The sequence below is a fragment of the Rhinoraja longicauda genome, chromosome 2 (assembly GCF_053455715.1).
Source record: "Rhinoraja longicauda isolate Sanriku21f chromosome 2, sRhiLon1.1, whole genome shotgun sequence".
NCBI lineage: Eukaryota > Metazoa > Chordata > Chondrichthyes > Rajiformes > Arhynchobatidae > Rhinoraja > Rhinoraja longicauda.
The window spans coordinates 80,401,260-80,424,552 of NC_135954.1; the positions used below are offsets into that span (position 1 = coordinate 80,401,260).

Consider the following 23,293-nt stretch of genomic DNA (forward strand, 5'->3'; position numbering starts at 1 on the left):
TCGTATTGAAGGCAGATTGAATAGTGGCATTTAAGAGACTTTTAGATTTCAAGGGAATGGAGGAATATGAATCATATGGAGGCAGAGGAGATTAATTTTATTTGGTATCATGTTCGGCATGTACATTGTGGGTTGAAAGGCCCGTTCCAGTGCTGTAATGTGTGCAAAGAGATTCTAAGAGATCTGCAAAAGAGTCCAAGAAGATTTTGCTGCTTAAATTTGAGACAATATCTCTTTAACTTGGTTGTATGCAAACAATATATGTATTTCTGCAATGCACTCTTGTGAAACTTCTTCATTTCTTTCTGATTATAGAAGTGAATATCATGTGGGCAGCACATCAAGTACATCACAGCTCTGAAGATTACAACCTGTCTACAGCCCTTCGGCAGTCTATATTACAGAAATACTTCTCCTGGGTATGTCATTCTTGAAATGTCACACTAGCATTCCACTGTCATTGTTGACGACAGGAACAAGTTGTCTGCTTGCAGAGTTGAAAAGTGCAAAGAATTTGTTAATCCCATCATGCAGCTTCTCGGATTTTCTGCGATGTTGCTTATTGAGGGTGTTTGTTATGCAAAGGTATTTGAACTGTAGACACTTGTATATTTATACTACTAAGTACAACCGCCTAATCCCAACTAATCCTACTCGAAGATTATATTTTATATTGATGTAAAGTCCATAATGATGGATTGGTGTATTTTGTAATTCAGGCTGTAGATATTAATAGTAAATATAGTTATTTGTATAATCCGTATACACAACCTTAACTGAACATTTTTGTGCAAACACCCCGTGCAATCATAGTGAGATGCAGCATGGAAGCAAACCTTTCAACCCACTGAGGGTCTGACAATCAACCACCCATTTACACTAATCCTACGTTAATCCCAATTTTAATTTTCCCTGCGTTCTCTTCAACTCCTCTCAGATTCTACCACCCCTCTGCACAACAGCAGACTATGCCTTCCCCTATATCTCTTATGTTATCATATTTTACTTTAACTAAATTCACCTACACTATTTTTTAAAATTGAAAGGAATTACCAGCACAATGAACACCCTCCCTTTTCAGCTCATGAATAAATCAAAAATATAAGGACCACTTCGAAAATCTCATCTTTAGAAATGGAAACACTATGTTCATTGTGTATTTCACATTCATTCTTTCCTTATTAGTTTGTGTTTTCCTTTGCTCATTCTATTCAGCAATACAGTTTTTTCCAAGGTATTCAATGACATCACACTTATGATCATCATAAAACTGAGGACAGTTTGTATTTTTCTCGTTGGATTCTACCCAAGATCATTTTATGATGACAGGATTGCAATTGGGGACAGTACTTAATCAGAATTGGAAAATGATTTCAAATCAGACAGGCATTTATATCAACTATCATAGCCTACAAAAGCACATTTATTTTTTCAAAACATTTCCGGACCAATTTACCAAATTACATCCCTGATGGAAAGCTTAGACTTCAAGGGCATATTTTGGGAATTGCCTGAAAGAGACCCCAAAATGATGCTTGATATTTTATCCCTGGATAATTCCTACTTTCATATCAATTAACTTCTTTTTATTACTCACTCTACTATTTAAGTAAATTTATATCTTAATTTTATAGTTCAATAGGAAATGATTTTTAAAAAAAACTTGTTGATGGAGTTGGGTACGTTAAAATCTTTTCCATCTTATTGAAATTTCATGCAAAATAGATGAAGAATTTAAATGAATGCCAGCAAAGCACTTGTTATGAAACAAGGTATTTATTCACAAAATGCTGGAGTAACTCAGCAGGTCAGGCAGCATCTCAGGAGAGAAGGAATGGGTGACGTTTCGGGTTTCCACAGTTCAGTACAGACTGATGGCAGTAATCATTTTCAGTTCATTCACTTCAGTGAAATAGCAGTAGACATTATTTGCCACTTTATACTGAGTTAACCTTTCTTGTTAAGTTTGGTAAATGGAAAACATACTTAGATTGGAGCTAGCAATGCTAGAAAATGGCTTGCACAGTAAATGGATTTTTTTTTACTGGTGATTCATGAAGATGGAGTTGAAGAATATTATTCTGGCAGTGTAAGAGGGTGAAAGGATTTAAATCTTGCTTTGTTTAACATGACAACATGATATAACTAATTATTGACATTAGCTGGTCAAAATTAGGAAATGGCCCTGCCATAAGTATAAACATTATTATAAGGCAATTGATATAAAAATACAAACAAAACACCACAGCATTTCAGTTCTTTAAATTTAGTTTAGGCAATTGTTCACTTTTTCTATGCTTATAACCACCATTCAATATTCTTTTATTAGAATTTTCCTCAAATGAGATTCGAATAATTATTTAGAGCATTTTCCATCCCTAGTCCTTTTATGAATTGAGTGTGAAAGGACAAAAAAAAATCACCTTTTTGATCCAGTTATGTTATAAAATAGTCCAAATATGTCTATTTTTTCATCAATGTGAATGGTCTAAAGAACAATTCTTATTAGCATCAATTTCTATTAAACTGTGGCAATTTTGAAACAAATGCTTTGCAATCATTAGGTATGAATTCTGCAACAACTTGCAAGCACGCAACTAAAACTTTTCACTGTACCTCGGTACACATGACAATAAACTAAACTGAACGGCATGGGATTTAGAAGTGCAAGGCAAAGTCATTCACATCATTAGCTTAAAAGGCACAATGTGCTGGAATAACAGTGCATCAGGCAGAATTCCTGGAAAACATGGATTGAGGTTGGGACCCTTCTTCAACTGATCCATGTTCTCCAGGGAGAACATGCTGCCAGACCTGTTGAGTTACTCCAGCACCTTGTGTCAGTTTTTTGTGAACTAGAATCTGAAGTTCCTTGTTTCTACACCATTACCTTTCTAGTTTTGTGGAATCATACAGAGGTAAGGCACAAAAGATTTGGTACAGAGGTATGGCCATACAGGCCTAAAAATACTCATGGATTAGTCCCACTTCCCAGTTCTTGGTCAATAACCCTGCATGTTCTAGATCTTTGATGATCTCAAGTCCAATGCTGCCCATATACTCCAAAACCAGAATTTCGATGACGGGAGTGCATCAGGCTGCCACAGAACATGGTTAATTGCTCACCATTGCATTTGTATAGTTGTCCATGATTTCTACTGGATTTCACCAGATATCCATATCTCCATTTGCACACACAAACAGGAAGACCAGGCATGGACAAATACTGCAATTACAGGCTTCCCAAATTGCAACCACTTATATATCACATGCATGTGATCATTCAGGCTCCCATTCTCACCACAGGTATTCACTAACAGGAAGAGAGGTTTTTTTTCAATGTCCAGTGTTGATAGGCCATCAGAAGACCTTTGGAATGAATCTTGGCAGCTGCCGTGACTAATTCATCTCAAGCCAGTCATAGCTGCCTCTCACTTTTCAGGCATCATAGCCTCACATAAATTATCTTTGCTCAGTGAGATATAATCACCAATTCCTGTTTTACACTACAGCCACTCTGCACCATAATGATTTTCAGGTAGTTGCACAACATAAGATGGATGTGGGATTTTCTTCCAGAAACAGCAGGCTGTAACTCCCAATTCAGTCCTGAAAAATGCCAGAATAAACCAACAGTGACTTACTTGAGAAGAAAAGTCCAATTGACTCAGTCCATTTAGTCATCATTGTCAAAGGTTGTAAAATTATCAATGCTTCCCCTCATTGCGCATTCACTGGCTTCACCTTACAAATTTTATGTTGCATGCTGCATCTTGCGATTATTCTCAGAGGCTGAATGGTTTCATGGCAGCAGTTTTTCACATTTACAACCATTGCACCTGCTCGTCAAATGGCCTTCACCTAAAAATATCTGCAGTCGGGTATACTTATGGAGATGGAGTAGCAGAGTTACTTACCAAGATCAGAATGGTAGGAAAATAACTGCAGATGCTGGTACAAATCGAAGGTATCACAAAATGCTGGAGTAACTCAGCAGGTCAGGCAGCATCTAGGAGAGAAGGAATGGGTGACGTTTCGTGTCGACCCTTCTTCAGACTCTGCTAAACTCTCGTCGAACAGAGGAGGAGAACTTCTTCAAAGTCGACATACCTTGAGGAGAAATCGCAGTGGAGCGGCAAGTTGTGTAGAAAAATAACTGCAGATGCTGGTACAAATCTGAAGAAAGATCTCAACCTGAAATGTCACCCAAGATCAGAATGGTAATTAATCATCTCCTCATGATTCAGTCAAATACTTGGGCATGAGCTGCACAAAAATCTTCAGTTCTTTTGATCATAAAATATCCCCAGGGCTACTTCTGAAATTGAGGCCTCCAACTCAACAACCCCTTTAGCTTTTCAACCTGTACAATTACAGACCTATGATTGTACTTTCACAGCCACGTTCAGCTCCCATTGCTTTTACAAAGACTGAATGGAACATAATACTGGAGCTGCGCAGTAAGTCAAGCAGATATATCCATCTTTACTGTTCTGAGATTCTTCTCCCAAGGGTAGCCTTTTCTGTGACTGATATGTGACTTTGGCATATCAGCCAAATGAATGGCTAATATTTCTCAAACTCAAGGCGTGAAATGTGCACTTCCCTTTTGCTGTTTGGCATTTTGTATTGTTTTCACCTCCTTGAGATCATGCTCACATTTCTAAAGATCTCAGATCACTTGCCATACTTCTGATAGCGTTATTGCACTCTGCACAACTGTTCAATTCCTGAGAACACCCAGCCTCTTTAGTAATTGTCAATTTAAAAGGCGTTGAACCATCCGCATCAGTTCACAATAATTGCTCCCATTTTGTTGCCATCATGCTGCAAGAAAGCCTGACTTTTGGAGACACACTGACAGTATTCATTGCCCTCATTCTAGAATCAATGAGGTAGCCTTGATAATATTGTTTGGCCTCATCATACTGCCTGCGTGTAGCCAGACTCTGAATGGCCGAAGACTAGACAGGCATCGCGCAAGAGAAAGACTACCTCCTCTTGCAGCACAAGATAAGAGGGCATGAGTTGTAATCATTTACCCAGGAATTTCCCTCGCACTTTGAAATGACTGCAGCATGAACATTCCAATCCCTTCCAAGAGTACTCCAAGGATCTAGGAGTACAAGTGCATGGTTCCTTGAAGGTCGAGTTGCAGGTAGATAAGGTGGTCAAAAAGGCTTTCGGCACTTTGATCTTCATCAGTCAGAGTATTGCGTATAGACGTTGGGAGGTCATGTTGCAGTTGTATAAGACGTTGGCAAGACTACATTCAGAATATTGTGTTCAGTTCTGAGCACCATGTTATAGGAACGATATTGTCAAGCTTGAAAGGGTTCAGAAAAGATTTACGAGAATGTTGCCAGGACTAGAGGGTGTGAGCTATAGGGAGAGGTTGAGTAGGCTAGGTCTCTATTCCATGGAGCGTAGGAGGATGAAGGGAGATCTTATAGAGGTATACAAAATCATGAGAGGAATAGTTCGGGTAGATGCACAGTCTTTTACCCAGAGTTGGGGAATCGAGGACCAGAGGACATAGGTTCAAGGTGAAGGGGAAAAGATTTAATAGTAATCCGAGGGGTAACCTTTTCACACAGAGGGTGACGGTGTATGGAACAAGCTGCCAGAGGAGGTAGTTGAGGCAGTTGGACAGGTACATGGATAGGATAGGTTTGGAGGGTTATGGACCAAGTGCAGGCAAGTGGGACTAGGGTAGCTAGGACATTGTTGGCCAGTGTGGGCGAGTTGGGCTGAAGGGCCTGTATCCACACTGTATCAATCTATGACTCTATGACTCTAGTTCTGATGAAAAGTCATTAACTTGAAACGTTGGCTCTGCTTTTCTCACTGGGATACTGCCTGAGTATTTCCAACTTTTTCTATTTTTATTCCAATGACTTTCACCATCTTAGCTAATAATAGTTTCATGGGGAGATGCAGTTTCGAGACAGGCCCTTTGGCCCAACAAGTCCACTTCAACCATCAGTCACCTACTTCCACTAACCTTGTGTTAATCCATTTATTGTTCTCTCAATATCCTCACTAACTCCTCCAGATTCCACTACTCACAAGGAGCTGTTTACAGTGGCCAATTAACCCACCAATCTACATCCGAAAGTCTTTGAGATGTGGCAGGAAACCGGATCACCTGGAGGAAACCACATTGTTACAGGGAGAACCTGCAAACTCCACACAGATTAAGATTATCTAAGATTAATATTGAACCCAGGCCTCTAATGGTGTGAAACAGCTGCTTTATTAGTTGCATTACTCTGGTCCAAGAATCTGAGAGAGGTAAAGCAAGAGAAGAATCTACAGTTAGCTAAATTAAATTACTTCACTCATCTTGAGCTACATAAATCGAATGGCAATTTTAATGGAACACAATATTTCCTACACAGATAGCCACTATCACTTCCCCAGGCTCATTCCGATTACTAAGAAATGCCCCTGCTGATTTGTTGGGTTTGCTTTATGGTAAAACTGAAAACAGATTTGATCCTGTAACAGCTTGAGTTAAATCTGTGTGAAGGATGAACTATTTTTTTAAACTTTGATTGACTTTTGACAATGTTTGCTTGTTTCCAGATCTTCAATCTTCCAATGGCTCTCTTCATACCTCCCTCAGTGTATGCTGTACATCTCCAGTTTAACCTGTTGTATCAATTCTGGATTCACACAGAGGTATTGTAATGGCTTTTAAGCATCTGCACCTTTTATTAAGTCAATATATATTTTTTAAGCTGTGTTCTTGTGCTTGTGTGAGTCAGGGTTCAGGATTGGTGGCTGATAACAAAACTTCTGACTCTGCACTGCATGCTTTTTTCACAGCATGAGTGTTTTGGTTTCTAAACTGCTAGTGTGGTCTTTGCACGATTAAAGAACAAATTAGTACTCAAATAAAAATGTTCGCCAAACACATTTATCTTGTTTCAGAAATGGTGGGAATTATTGTTCTGGCTGAGCTCACAGTACATACGAACTGAGATATGGACGCTCAGCTATTCATTGTGAGAATGGGCAAGGAGACCATCTGTGTTGTTTTCAATGTTGATGCAAGTTGGAAAACCCTAACCGTATATTTAAATGAAGTCCGATTTATAATGGGTGTTAGGGGTTTATGTACACCGCTTTTTAAATGCCATATGGACATGTAAAGAATAATCACAAAGTATCGTGGAATATTAGTTATTGCATCAAAATGTTGGAAGAAAGAAGGGAAGAAGTGATGGTTGAGCTATTCAAAGGCCCGATGTGACAACATCTGGCGTACCTAATTATAGTTTGTGAACTCTCCAGTGCCAACTGTAACAGCACCTACCATGATGGACTGTTGATTATGTTACCACTGAGGCACCCACATAATGAGTATCTCAGCCACTAAATGATGGAGAATTTATTCCATATCAGTTTGGAGAGTTTATGGATTTTGAAGGTAACTGAGCAGCTTCCGGTCATCTCTATAGGCTATTCATAAATGTCTGTCAGTCTCATTGAAAAGTGTGTGTTTCAATACCAAGAACATCAAATTAGCACAGGGTTTTTCTCAATGTATTGAAACTGGAATGGTCATAATGTGGAATTTTGAGCTCTCACTTGCATTGGGAATAACAGAATCTGGTGTGCAACAGTGGCCACTACCAGAAAAAGATCAGGCACACAAATATGATTCATGCACAGAAATATCTAGTCTGATTTTTTGCTTTTGATGCAGTTTTACCGGGAAATGATTGATCGGCCAATCTATTCTGGGTAAAATTGAATTTTATGGGATTAATGCCAAAAAAATGGGTGCACTGTGATCCAGTTTAGAGCTTTGTGAGTGTGGGCATTGGTGGAAATGCGCAGCAGTTTATTTGCGTATCAAAGAAAATGAAGCAGTACTTCATATTTATGACATTCCATAGAAACTGGAAAGTTTTAAGATACTGAGCAGAAAAGCCTCTGATGAGAAAGAAGGCAGAAAAAATTAAATGTTAAAATAAGTTTGTGTAAGACAAAGCAAGGTATGATTGTTCAAGTAATGAAATTAAAGTCTGTCTAATGAGTTGTATAAATAGGAGAACCAGAATCATTTGAAATTATACGAAGAAACTATTGCAGATGCTAGGAATTGAAACCTAAGCAGAAAATGCTGGACATTTTCTATTCAGAAAATTGTAATTTCTTTGGGAAGTTCACACGGTCTTCATTACTTCTGTCACAGTGCCACATACATGATTTTGTGTATGTTCAGCTGTTTTTATCTGCCTTTTATTTCCTGTCTTTGTGATTCAATATATATATATATATATATATATATATATTTTATCTTAAAGTCTTAAAACACGTTACATGTCTTTAGCTAAATCATAACTAGTTTCTGTTTTTATAGCTATATTTTATGGGAAATGTGAATTATGACTTTCAAATATTTGTTGGAAGCACTTACTTACCAGACGAGAGCCAACATTAGATTTTCTTGCTTATCTGCTATTTGATAAATTTTGAGGACTACATATTAATCAAAAAGGGAATGAATACAGTTTGGCATTTAGAATAAGGCTTCGCTCAAAAATAGATCCTTAAATAGATTTAATCATTGATTAAATCTTTTCAATGGTTTGTTGATTAAAAGCACTGTAAAGTGTACAGTAGAGTATTCAGGTTTTCTTCAAATATCAAATATACTTCGCATATGCAGTGGAGAATCCTATATTTCTATTTTTTTATACATATTCATGGTTTATTAAGGAAGGCCGTTATGGGTAAGGATGTAAGTGGGCTTAAAGATAGGAGATGGACAATAAATGGACAATGGAGTGTGAGTGAAGTTAAAGATCTGATCTGCCATGATCTTATGTGTTGGAAGCTCAAGAACCTTTTGACCTGCACCTGCCCCTATTTTTTGATGTTCTTATGATTTGTCTTGAGTCAGGATTCAAAATCAATCATGATGAGAAAAGGTTGTTCAGATATTTCTCTTAATGTATTTTAATTTTCAATAGCAGTGGCTCTGTGTGTTGTAACTATTTAAAACCATTTTCGTCAAAATGGTGTATAAGAAAAGTTTTTCAATGCTTTTGAGACAGAAGTAGACAGATTTTTGATAAGTAAGGGGCTGAAAGGTTACCTGAAATCAACAAGAAAGTGGAATTAAGGTTACAGTTACATTAACCATGTTCTCATTCAGTGGAAGTACAAGTGGGAGGGGTCAAGTGGCCTACTCCTGCTCCTTATTCATAAATATGCATGTTAGTTTACTCCGTACTTAAAATGCAAAGTTAATTTTACTTTTATTTACTGCCTACTTAGTTCAATGTTACCATCTTTTGGCAGAGAAATAAATGCTCCTCTTGGTCTGGTGACAACCAATGAACTAAACACCCCACTGAGAAATTTATGACTGGACGGATAGTCATCTGAAAAACCTTCAGGTCACTTCTGTTTTTTTCCCCAATATACAAATATTGCCATTTCTGTCGTGCAGTTTGGATAGTTTGCCTATTTTGGATTTAATTAAATATTAAAAAGTACCTCACGAGATAGGAAAACAGTTATCTTCATACTAAGTTGGAATTTGGAATGAATTTCAAAGTGTGAAACCATGTAGGCTTTCATGTTTCCTATGGACTATCCTTGCCTCACTGCCACCCCCACAGGGAGCAAACACAAAGTATCACCACAACGTCCATCTGTGGAAACATGGTTTAGTGTCAAACCACTGAGATAACATTTCAGTCTAATTTATGGTGCTAATTAAATTTAATGATTTGTCTATATTGTGGTAGGAGATGAGGAAAAATCCCAACAATCAACTTGCTCTTGCCTTTCCATGCTATAAATCAAGGATTTTATCTTTAACTTCCAGCATAAACTTCAACTTTAATCATTTTAAGCAAACTTTGTGACAGAGCAAAAAAAACAGATTTCAGTGTTTTGAAAGTTATTATTTGCTGAGTAAATAAGGCATTTTCCTTTGACAGCATGGCAGCTTTTTCCTTCTCATAACATTTTTGACTAACATTTATCATTTAATAAGAATCAATTTTTTGCTCTTTAATCCAATTGTCATTGTCTGATTTTGATTAATCACAGGTGGATTGGTTTGTGAGTTAACTCAATCTAATTCTGGAATAACAACTCCTGGGTGCAAAACCATAGATATTTCCTCACAGTTTAGCTGCCTGTTGCCTTCTCTCTCTTATTCCATCTCTTTCAGCTTTCAGAGCTGAGTGCTTCTCCTTGAAACCGACCATTGCTTCATGGAGTTTGTGGTGCCTTTGAGGTCACAGCTGAAGAAGGGACTTGACCCGAAACATCACCCATTCCTTTTCTCCAAACATGCTGAGTTACTCCAGCTTTTTGTGTCTTTCTTCTGTAGCATATGGCACCCAGTCTGGGAAGTCCACATCTCTTGAGATTAACTATGAAAGTGTTATTGAAGCATTTCCTTTGACCACCACAAGATTCCTGACAACTGCTTGTTTAGATAGACTGGGCAGTGACATTCAACTGATTGTTTAGTCCAGTGGAATTGGTCCCAGCAGATAATTATCAGTGGCATTAGCTTCAGTGATGCTGGCATTAGTGCAGCGATCATTGTCATCCTGATAAAAGGGAGCTCTCGGAGGCATCATTAGTGGTATCTCTACAGATACTGGAGGTTTTGTTCGTGTGTGGAAGACTCAGGTATTCCAAAACAATAACACTGGTCACAAAGACCTTGAAGTAAGCATTGGCAAATAAGGCTCTGGTGAAGATCAAGTTCTCAGTGGTGGAGCAGGTGGGAGAGGATGTTTGCAACCTAATAATTTAAATTTCCAATTAACCACAGGCAGAAAACATCCAATGTCTGAGTATTTCATTGGAAGATTGGAAAGTTCACTGAAAGCCTACAGCAAGGCTTTCAAACTCCCTCTGAGAACAAGAATATTTGTATTGTTTGTAACATAGTTGAATGTATAAATACGGGTTAAAATATAGATTTTAATGTGAGTTATATGGAAGGAGCAAGTTTAATTAGACAAAATTCCTGATTACACATTCCTGATAATTGCAGGGCAAGTTTTTACACTGAGCATGGTGAGTACTTTGGTGGTGGAGGCAGATACGATGGTGGCATTTAAGAAACTTTTAATAGGCCCATGGATATGCAGAGAATGGAATGATATGGAACAATAGACAATAGACGCAGGAGTAGGCAATTTGGCCCTTCGAGCCAGCATCACCATTCAATGTGATCATGGCTGATCATTCACAATCAGTACCCCGTTCCTGCCTTCTCCCCATACCCCTTGACTTCGCTATCTTTAAGAGCTCTATCTAGCTCTCTCTTGAAAGAATCCAGAGAATTGGCCTCCACTGCCTTCTGAGGCAGAGAATTCCACAGATTTGCAAATCTCTGACTGAAAAAGTTTTTCCTCATCTCCGTTCTAAATGGCCTACCCCTTATTCCTAAACTGTGGCCCCTGGTTCTGTACTCCCCCAACATTGGGAACATGTTTCCTGCCTCTAACGTGTCCAATCCCTTAATAATCATATGTTTCAATAAGATCCCCTCTCATCCTTCTAAATTTCAGTGCATACAAGCCTAGTCGCTCCAGTCTTTCAACATATGACAATCCGGCCATTCTGGGAATTAACCTAGTGAACCTACGCTGCACGCCCTCAATAGCAAGAATATCCTTCCTCAAATTTGGAGACCAAAACTGTACACAGTACTCCAGGTGCGGTCTCACTAGGGCCCTGTACAAGTGCACAAGGACCTATTTGCTCCTATACTCAACTCCTCTTGTGATGAAGGCCAACATTCCATTGGCTTTCTTCACTGCCTGCTGTACCTGCATGCTTCCTTTCAGTGACTGATGCACTAGGACACCCAGATCTCGTTGTACGTCCCCTTTTCCTAACTTGACATCATTCAGGTAATAACCTGCCTTCCTATTCTTAAAACCAAAGTGGATAACCTCACATTTATCCACATTAACGTGCTGTTAATCACGTTACTGCTAATCGTCACGTCTGCTAATAACAGACCAGCACTGTGGATCACATGCTGGCAGAGGAGATTAGTTAAACTTGGCCTCGTGTTTGGCACAGATGTTGTGGGCCAAAGGGCCAGTTCCTGTGCCATACGGTTCTATGGTTTCCTTGAATTAATCAGTTTTAAGAATAGGCTGTAAATTAAAGAGGAAACTCCACCTTTCATTTAATAATCAGAGACAGCCACAAGTCTTGTATATTGACTGTCATTCAGGCGATGTTTATTGAATTTTAACTGGAGGTCAAAAGATCAAATATTCCATGTGTCTGAATTGCTTTCAGACACAACTGTTTAACATGTTGCTTTGAGTAGAAAATTGAAAAAAAGACACCACAAAACTTTAAGCTGAATCTCACTTTCCGTGAGTCTTTTCACTGATATAGAAACAATGAGTATCTGCAAGACATATCTAAGCAGGAATTTAATCTGCAATGTCTATTCCTATAGTGGAATTGTACTTTCTGAATTTTGTGTAATTAGATTTTTTTTTGAGAATTAATCTCAATTTTTTTTTAGGTTCATTTGACATTTGACAATTTAAGGCTATATTGAATCAGCCACGATTCAGATTTGAATGGACAGAAAACAGTGAGATGCACTGGAATCATTTGTCAACTTGACAGATTCTAACAAGTGAGTTGCTGTAAGCATCAAGGCTTAGGGCTCAGCAGGATACAATCCACACCAATGACTAGGTGAGAGGATCAAATAGAATGAATCCAAGTTCACATGCTACAAATCTAGATTGGAAAATAAACAAGGAGGATGTATGGAGGTTGCAAAGGTTTACAGATAGTTTTAGATAGTTAAACATATCCCATCTGCCTGCTTGTGATCCATACTCGACCATTCCCTGCGTATCCATGTGCATATCTAAAAGCCCACCACTCTGTGTAAACAAACATGCCTCCTACATCTCCTGTAAACCCCCCTCCCTGACCTTAAAGCGACGTCCTCTGGTCTTTGTTATTTCTGCTCTGGGGAGAGAAAAGGTTCCAACTGTCTACCCTCTCTATGCCTCTCATAAGTTTATATACCTCTACCACGTCTCCTTTTAACCTCCGATGCTCCACAGAAAACAATCCAAGTTCATCCAACCTCTCCTTATAGCTAACACCCTCTAATCCAGGCAACACTTTGGCATGCCTCTTTTGCACCCCACTCCAAAGTCTCCACATTATTCCTTGTAATTGGACGTCTAGAATTGTACACAGTACTTTAAATGTGATGTAACCAAAGTTGCAACATATACTTTTATACTGAGGCTGATGAGGGAAATCATATCATAAGCCTTCCTTACCACTCTCTACTTCTATTGTTACTTTGGCGAGCCAAGGACTTTGGACCCCAAGATCTCTCTGTACATCAATGCTGTTAAGGGTCTGGCCATTAATTGTACACTTTCCCTTTACATTCAACCATCCAAAGTGCCACACCTCACAGTTGCTCTCCATCCCCCATTTCTTCGCTCTCATCTGTAACTGCTCTATATCCAACAGTATATTTTGATAGCATTTACCACTGTATGCAGCTCCACCAATTGTGGTGTAATCTGCAAATTTACTAACTAACCCACCGACATATCATTCATTCAGATCACTCAACAGCAGCTCAGATCCCTGTGGAACACGTCTGGTCACAGACCTCCAGCCAGAGTAACACCCATTAACCACGACCCTCTCTCTTCTGTGGGTAAGCCAGTTCTGAATCCAGACCACCAAGTCACTGTGGTTCCCATGCATCTTAATCTTCTGGATCAGCATACCATAAGGGATGTTATCAAATGCCTTACCAAAACCCACAATGTCAACATCCACTGCCCCACCCTCAACAATTGCCTTTGACATCTCTTCAAAGAATTTATTTAAGTTAGTAAGACATGACCTACACTGTACAAATCCATGCTAACTGTCCCTGATTATCCTGTTCTCTTTCAAATGTAAGCATAATCTTAATGCAAAATTCTCTCTCAATTTCTTCGTGGCCACGGATGTAAGGTTCTTGCAATCTTCTCTCTTGCCTCTCTCAATAATCTGAGATAAATCCTATTTGACCAGAGGATTTATCCATCTTAATGTTTTCAAGAGACCAATACAACCTCCTTCTTGATCTCAAAATGTCATAGAATTTTAATATACCCATCTGTAGGAGCCATTTGTGTTTATTAGCTATTTTAGCATATTATATTATTTTGTATCCTGTTGTATTATTTTTGGACACTTGGGGGATGTCCTGAGATGAATACGAGGCTTACGTATATGGACTGGGAGGAGCCAGGGGAGGAGTCAGATTATGAGTATAATTTAGAATTCACTGACGTAATGCTTCAGATATGAAGGAGCGACGGTAAGATACTAAGTGCTTACCAAAAGTTATATGACAGGAGATGTACTAATCTGTTTGTATTACTACTTCAATAAACGACTAACTAAACTGAAATGTCGTGAAGATCTCTCTTGTTGTTTTATGTCAAGAAATATCGCTCCACTCCTTCTTCACATGGTAAGCTTAAGGACTTTATTGGGAAGGACTAAGTTGCTGCTATATTGTAAGAACTTATCTAAGCCGGAGTGAATAGAAGCAAGAGCTATCCTCGGTGAGTGAAGATAAAGTAACGTGTCTCTTAGTGTCATTTAAAGTTATAACTGGCTCTGGGAGTGCGACTGGAGCTTGTTAGTGACAGAAGGAGCAAGGATTGTTTTATTGCAAAAGTTTTGAACTTGAGAAGCTTTGTTTTATTTCAAAAGCTTTGAACTGATATGTGTCACTATGTGCTTTGATCTGACTACGGAGATTGCAAACTGAAAACCAGTGTATAACATTAAGCTTTATTGGTAAAGCTGTTTTTCAGAAGTTGTATTGGAAAGCTGCAACTGAAAATGTTTGGAAATGCTGAGAACAAAGAAGTGACCTTGAGCATGGCTAGTTATCAGTTTTGTTTTGAATTCCATTGAAGATACTACTTTATGTCTACACGTCTTAAAGGGTTAAATTGGATGTTCACAGGGTGGCGACATCGGAAAAGAGCCAAAGGTGGAAAAAAGGACTATCAAGCCCACATGCAAAGGCTATGAATTGCTCCTTGAGAAGCATAAGAAAAATAAGAAAAAAGGATATAAACAAACTGGCAGGTTAATGGAAGACACGAAAGAGCTAATGAAATCAAGTGAAAATGTAGATGAGGTACAATATAACAATTCAATTTAACCATCTCAATGATGAAATCAATGAAGAATATGAAGCATTGAAACAGTTATCACTACCTTAGAGATGAACTTGAAAGGCAAGATCAATGGATACATGGAATAAGGGACGCTTTCAATGAGTTTGCACAAGAAACTGAAGCGTGGTTATTCGAGGCTGGCCATCTAACTATACACTCCATAGAATGGAGTGCTTCACGACAGAGTGGTGTGAACTTAGACATCATCAGACCTGAAGACAGTGCTTCAAATGTCTCAATCTCTAAATTGAGCTTCAAATCTTGTTCTTCTTCTCGTGCATCCTCAACGCACTCTGCTCGTATGAAGGCTAAAGCAGCCACATGTAGCTGAATACTTGCCCAAAGAAGGGCACAAGGTTGTTAGACCGAAACAAACAACTTTGGGACCATTTGCTAAAGCTAGTAATGCGACCCATCTAACTCAGTACCCTCTTCAAAGACAAAAGGCAAAGTCTCATGAGCAAAAGGGTGTGTAGGGGCATGCTCACATTAACCCCCCCCCCCCCCCCCCGAACATTATGATGAAAGTCGAGGTGATATGTATAACCTATTAATGAGGCAAAATGATATCACTGTTCTTCTGGCTAAACAAAATCTTTCTTCCACTCTACCACCAAGAGACATTCCTATTTATGATGTTGTACCTTTGCAGTATGAAATTTTTATCAGGGCATTTGAAAGAGGAGTGGAAAGAAAGACTGATGATAACAGTGCTATCATTTTCTGGAACAATATACAAGGCGTCAAGCAAAAGACTTAGTCAACACTGTCAACAGCTGTCAACACTTACCTTCAGACCAGGGCTATCTTGAGGCAAGGAAGCTGCTTGAAGAGCATTTTGGCAATGAGCAAAAGATTGCCACTGCTTAGACAGCCAAGGCATTGGCCTGGCCGGCTTTCAGATCAGAAGATGTGAAAGCATTGCAAGCATTCTCACTTTTCCTTAGAGGCTGTTGCAACGCAATGAAACATCTCGCCCATATGAAGGAAATGAATGTCCCCTCCAATATGAAGACTATCCTTCCAAAACTGCCTGAAAAGCTCAGAGACAAGTGGAGAGATAAGGCATATAAGATACAGGGGAAAACAGGATATCCAGCTGGACTTCCTGACCTGGTAAATATCATAGAGGAACAAGGGAAAATATTATCAGATTCACTTTTTGGGAATATCGAGGAAGCTAAGCCAGTAGCAACTGTTAAAGCCCCCACCTTCGCTAAGGCAAGAGAAAAGCCGAAAACGACCAGAAGCAGTTTTGCTACGACTGCAGAACCTGTCGAAGCACAGATGCAAGAAAATCTGACAGCGAAGGGAATGCAAGCCGACGTACCTATCGCCAAACAGCCAAGTTCTTGTTCAGTTCAACAGTTCAACAGAGCTTTATTTGTCATTCGGTACCAAGGTAACGAAATTACATAGCAGTCATACACAAAAAAGAACACAAGACACATGACCCCAACACAAACGTCCATCACAGTGACTCCAAACACCCCCTCACTGTGATGGAGGCAACAAAACTTCCACTCTCTTCCCCACGCCCACGGACAGACAGCTCGTCCCCGACCGACCCGCACAGTCCCCACAAGGGGATGGAAGTCCCCGCGGCCGAGTCGCACCGGGCGCTAAAACATCCCGCGGCCGAGCCGGGCGACGGAAGGCCCCGCAGCCGAGCCGTGCGCAGCTAAGTCCCGCGGCCGAGCCGCGCCGTGCGATGTTAGGCCCCGCGGCCGAGCCGCACCGGGCACTGTTAAGTCCAGCGGCCGAGCCGCACCAGCGATGTTAGGCCCCGCGGCTGAGCCGCACCGGGCGATGTTAAGTCCAGCGGCCGAGCCGCACCAGCGATGAAAAGTCCCGCGGCCGAGCCGCGCCGGGCGATGTAAAGTCCCACGGCCGAGCTGCACCGGGCGATGTTAGGCCCCGCGGCCGAGCCGCGCCGGGCGATGTTGCGCCCCGCGGCCGAGCCGCACCGGGCACTGTTAAGTCCAGCGGCCGAGCCGCACTGGGCACTGTTAAGTCCAGCGGCCGAGCCGCACTGGACGATGTTAAGTCCAGCGGCCGAGCCGCACCGGGCGATGGAAGGCCCCGCGGCCGAGCCGCACCCCGCGCCGTGAGGAAGAGACCTAAAAGAGAAAGGTTTCCCCCCCCCACCCACACCACCCCCCCACCCACACCACCCCCCCCCACACATACACAACCAAAAAAAAACAAAAACCATCCGAACACCGACACACAACAAAAAAAAAGGAAAAAAGACGAACAGACTGCTAGCGAGCCGCGGCCGTTAGGCGCCGCCACTTCCGCATATTCTGTAACAATGGTCACACATTGGAGCAGTGTTGGCAGATCACGAACAAACAGCATAAAGAAAAGATGGCTTTTTTAAAGGAGAAGAGAATTTGTTTTGGATGTTTAAAAATAAGTCACATGAGCAAAGACTGTGAGTCATTTGGCTTGTGTTGTATGCAAATGAAATCATCCTGAAATACTTCACATGGAACGAAAGGATAAAGAAAAGAAACCATTACATACAGAACAGAAGGAAAAGCGGGAAAAGGCAAGTGCTAGTGATGCTGTTCTTCCATCTCGAATGTGTGGACATATCGGGGCTGGTGACGAAGCTTGCCTCTTCTCCATTGTACCAGTACAGGTAAAGAGCCACAAGGTGAGTACAGTGTTGCAAACATACACATTTTTGGATCAGGGAAGCTCATCTACCATCTGCCCGGAAAGCTTGATGAGAAGGCTGAACATTTTAGACAATAGACAATAGACAATAGACAATAGGTGCAGGAGTAGGCCATTCAGCCCTTCGAGCCAGCACCGCCATTCAATGCGATCATGGCTGATCACTCTCAATCAGTACCCCGTTCCTGCCTTCTCCCCATACCTCCTCACTCCGCTATCCTTAAGAGCTCTATCTAGCCCTCTCTTGAAAGCATCCAACGAACTGGCCTCCACTGCCTTCTGAGGCAGAGAATTCCACCACCACTCTCTGACTGGAAAAGTTCTTCCTCATCTCCGTTCTAAATGGCCTACCCCTTATTCTTAAACTGTGGCCATTTTAGGACCAAGGAGGAAAATTCTCCTGCATACCATGAAGCCTGTGACCAGTCGTCTTATCTCAGGTTTGGAAATATCTAACCGGATAAGGATGATTTTGTTCAAATATCTGATGTGTTTACACATAAGACCACGCCTGTTTCTCAGTTAAACATTCCCAGACAAGAAGACCTGAAACAATGGCCTTACTTGAAGGATATCAAGATCTCTGAAATAGACTCTGGCATTGACCTACGCATTGGAACAAATGCTTCAAAGGGATTGGAACCTTGGGAGCTGGTCAACAGCCAAGGGGATGGACCATATGCTGTGAAAACCCTGCTAGGATCGGTTATTTATGGTCCTCTGAGAAAAGACCACGACAGCAGGGATGAAAATGGACACCCTGCTGCTGCTGTCAATTGAATATCCATTACAAACCTAGAGGACCTTTTGGTCAAACAATATAATCATGACTTTAGTGACAGATCCAGCAAGGAAGAGGAAGAAATGTCCAGAGAAGAGGTAAAGTTCTTGGACATTATGAATCGTTCGGCAAGGATGACAAATGGACACTGTTGTCTTGACTTACCTTTCAAGCAAGAGAATACCAGCATGTTGAACAACGGTTGCATAGCAGAGCAACATATCCAGAGCTTAAAACGCAAGTTTGGCAAGAACGAAAAGTTTTATAATGAATATACATCTTTCCTCACGGAAATGATTGATAATGGTTATGCTGAAAGGGTACCAATGGATCAGCTGAATCGAAGTGATGGAGAATTCTGGTACATTCTTCACCACGGGGTATCACTCAAAGAAAGGAACTTTTAGGGTGGTCTTTGACAGTGGGACAGTTTTTAAGGTTACATCACTTAATTGCCAACTGCTGCAGGGTCCAGACCTAACCAACTCATTCATTGGAGTTCTCATCAGATTCAGACAAGAGCTGGTTGCTTTGATGGCTGATATCAAAGCAATGTTTCATCAGGTCAAGGTATCAGAAAAGCATATTGACTATCTGCGATTTTTGTGGTGACCCGACGGTGATGTGCAGCAAGATCTTGTTGAATGTACATCTTTTCGGAGCCATGTCGTCACCAAGTTGTGCAAACTTTTCATTGAGAAGAACTGCTGAGGACAACAGAACACGCTTTCCTGAAGAGGTGACAAACACGGTAAAGAACAACTTCTACGTGGATGATTGTTTAAAATCCATGCCTTCGGAACAGGAAGCAGTTCAAATGGTAAAGGACCTGACTGCAAACTGCCAAATGGGAGGATTCATGCTGTCAAAATGGATCAGTAACAGCCGTGCTGTATTGGCATCCATTGGCAAGCAGAACTAAAGAGATCAAGGAGTTGGACTTGGACATGGACAATCTGCCAATGGAGAGAGCACTGGGATTGCGCTGGTGCGTTGAAACAGATGTGTTCAAGTTCAGAATTGCTGTACAGGAACGATCGTATAATAGACAGTTCTGTCTGTAGTCGGCTGTATATACGATCCTGCAGGATTTCTAGCTCCATTCACTTTGCCAGCCAAGCTGATTATGCAGGAACTCTGGAAGGAGAAACTTGGTTGGGATGAAGATATACCCCAACCTTTTCTCAGCGATGGACAGGATAGCTTGCAGATCTCAATAAGATTGCAGAGTTTAAGGTGGACAGGTGTGTGAAGCCTACGAGCTTTGGTCAAATCAGATATGCACAGCTGCACCACTTCTCAGACGCCAGTGAAAGTGGCTACGGTACAGTTTCATGTCTACGACTGGACAACGAAAGCAAAGAGGTGGATATTGCATTTATTATGGGAAAAGCCAGAATGACACCATTAAAACAGATGACCAATCCCAGAACGGAGCTTACAGCTGTACTCCTAGCTGTCAGAGTTGACACAATGCTGTGAAAAGAATTACAGCTTCAACTGGACAAATCCATCTCTGGACCGATAGCACAATGGTGCTTTAGTACATCAACAACAAAACCAATGCTTTCAAACATTCGTAGCAAACAGAATCTCTATTATAAGGGATGCTCCTGATGTATCACAATTGAGATATGTTGGCACAAAGGAGAATCCTGCAGATTAAGCATCTCGAGGACTAACAGCAGACCACTTTTTAAGCCGTAAAAGATGGATCAAAGGACCATAATTTCTCTGTAAATCTGAAAGAGAATGGCCAAAACATCACTTCGAATTTGCAATTTCTGCTAATGATCCAGAAATTAAGCAAGATATTATTATGAACATTATTGTCAAGGATCCATTGAACCCCACAAAGTCTCTGATCACTTATTTTTCATCATGGAGGAAGCTGAACTTTGCCATAGCTTGGTTTCTTAAAGTAAAGAAAATGCTCTTGCAACGGACTCGAAAGAGAAAGGAAATTCAGGCTGCTGTGAGTAACCTTGAAAAGGATCCTGGCCAGCGGAAAGAAAAGGTTGAAAATGAGATGCAAGTCTTTAAAGCAACACTCCGCGGGCAATGTTTACGTCTAGAAGATCTTCCTCAGTCAGAAAGCACAATCATCTCTTTCAGGCAAAGACAAAGATTCGAGGAAGTACTATCAGCACTAGAAGGTGGTAATAGTCAAAGGAGGTAGTCTTTTGTACAAATTGGATCCAGTGCTGAATGATGGACTTCTGAGAGTAGGTGGTCGCCTGAATAGGTTAATGATGCCTGAAGAGGCTAAGCATCCTATTATTCTCTCGAAAGACCTTCACATATCTACACTGTTGTTACGACATATCCATGAACAGCTTGGAAATGGAGGAAGAAATCATATGCTGCCTTGTCTCCGTAAAAGGTACTAACTCCGCTGCAAGGAAAATCATAACAGACTGCGTTGTGTGTAAACGTCAGTGGGGTAGAGTTGGGGTTTAAAAGATGGCAGATTTGCCTTTGGTGAGAATTCAATCAGATGTGCCTCCATTTACAGATGTAAGAGTAGACTACTTTGGTCCCATAGAAGTGAAAAGAGGACGAATTTTGTTTAAAAGGTATGGTGTAATCTTCACCTGCATGGCAAGCAGGGCATGGCATATACACTTAATACAGACACCTGCATCAACTCCTGCGTTATGAAGATTCATTTGTCGATGAGGTCAAGTTTCATCTTTAAGATCAAATAATGGTACAAATTTTATCGAAGCAGAAAGAGAATTGAGAGAAGCTTTTAATAACTTCAATCAGGACAAGATCCGGAATGCTGTGCTTCAGAAGGGGGTAAGGTGGTACTTTAGCTTTCCAGCAGGATCCCATCATGGTGATGTTTGGGAACGATTGATCCGCATGGTTCGTAATGTGCCGCGCTCAGTTCTTAGCCGACAAGTTCTGGACGATGAAGGATTGCAGACTTTGATTTGTGAGGTTGAAGCAGTTTTAAATGATTGACCGATCACCAAGAGTTCTGATGATCCAATGGACCTGGAAGTGCTTACACCAAACCAGCTTCTTCAGTTGAAAGGCAAGCCCACACTACCTCCTGGACTATTTGTGAAGGAAGAGTTATACATCAGACGCAGATGGAGACAGGTACAATATGTGGCAGATCTTTTTTGGAAACGGTGGATACGCGATCCAGGAATCACCTTTGATCCAGGAACGACAAGTGGTGGTCAAAGGTCAAAAGAAGCTTCGCTACAGGTGACATTGTTCTGGTGGCCGATTTCACTGCCCCACATACTTTCTGGCTAATGGGCAGAATATTGGAGATTATACCAGATGCACAAGGTTTTGTGCGTATTGTTCGACTTCAGACGAAGAGCAACATCTTGGAAAGACTGATTACGAAGATATGTCTGTTACTAGAAGCTGATATCTGAGTACAGCAAAGACCGGTAGCCTTGAAGATTGAAGAATCACTACGGTAGATTAGATACCAATATATAGTGCATGCTTTTTTGGTTATGTATGAAATTTTTATGGCTACTTTTAATGTTTATTAGTAATTGTTTCGTTATATACTTAGTACAATTAGGGGCCGGTGTGTTGGAGCCATTTGTGTTTATTAGTTATTTTAGCATATTATATTATTTTGTATCCTGTTGTATTATTTTTGGACACTTGGGGGTTGTCCTGAGATGAATATGAGGCTTACATATATGGACTGGGAGGAGCCAGGGGAGGAGGCAGATTATGAGTATAATTTAGAATTCACTGACGTAATTCTTCAGATACAAAGGAGCAACGGTAAGATACTAAGTTCTTACCAAAAGTTATACGACAGGAGATATACTAATATGTTTGTACTTCTACTTCAACAAACGACTAACTAAACTGAAACGTCGTGAAGATCTCTCTGATGTTGTTTTGCATCAAGAAATATTGCTCCACTCCTTCGTCGTACGGTAAGCTTAAGGACTTTATTGGGAAGGACGAAGTTGCCACTTTAATAACACTGTTTTCACGATACTTTATGTCCTTCTCCTTGGTTAGTACAGATAGTTTAGTGCCTTGCTGACAACCTCTGCCTCCAAGCATAAATTCCCACCTTTATCTCTGAGCGGTCCTGTCTACTTAGTTATCCTCTTTGTTTATAATTTGCATATAAAAAGCCTTGGGATTTTCTCAAATCTGACTTTAATCCAACCTCCCAATGACAGTTCATGGGCCCCTTATGGTCCTTATAATTCCGTGTACACGTTCTTTCCTGCTTGCTTTATATTCCTCAAAAGTCTTATCTGATTTCATCTTCATAAACCGTACCTATGCCTCTTTTTCTTTATGATCAAATCTACAACCTTCCCGGGCATCAAGTCTTACCTTGCCATCCTTCTCCCTTCTCCCTACTGAGACACACCGGTCCGGAACTCCGATCTGCTGGCCTTTAAATGACTTCCACATTTCTGTCAACATTTCTGTTCCTCTATCTCCTGCTGGCTGATGTGGCGTTTCTCACTATGGCAAGATGAAAAGGAAAGCAGATTATTGTCCTAAATGGATTTCAAAGGTGAAATATTGTTGTTCAGTGAGATTTGGACATTTTCCCCTCTAAATCATG

General features: G+C 40.7%; 1 protein-coding gene across 1 annotated transcript in view; it reads left to right on the forward strand.

Moving 5' to 3' along the window:
• agmo (alkylglycerol monooxygenase) overlaps window positions 1-23,293 on the forward strand; it is a 260,731-nt gene that overhangs the window by 150,856 nt on the left and 86,582 nt on the right. Inside the window, exons 4-5 of the mRNA XM_078428926.1 lie at window positions 316-419; window positions 6,589-6,684. Of these exons, the coding sequence (XP_078285052.1) occupies window positions 316-419; window positions 6,589-6,684 (200 nt within the window). The remainder of the gene's footprint in view (window positions 1-315; window positions 420-6,588; window positions 6,685-23,293) is intronic.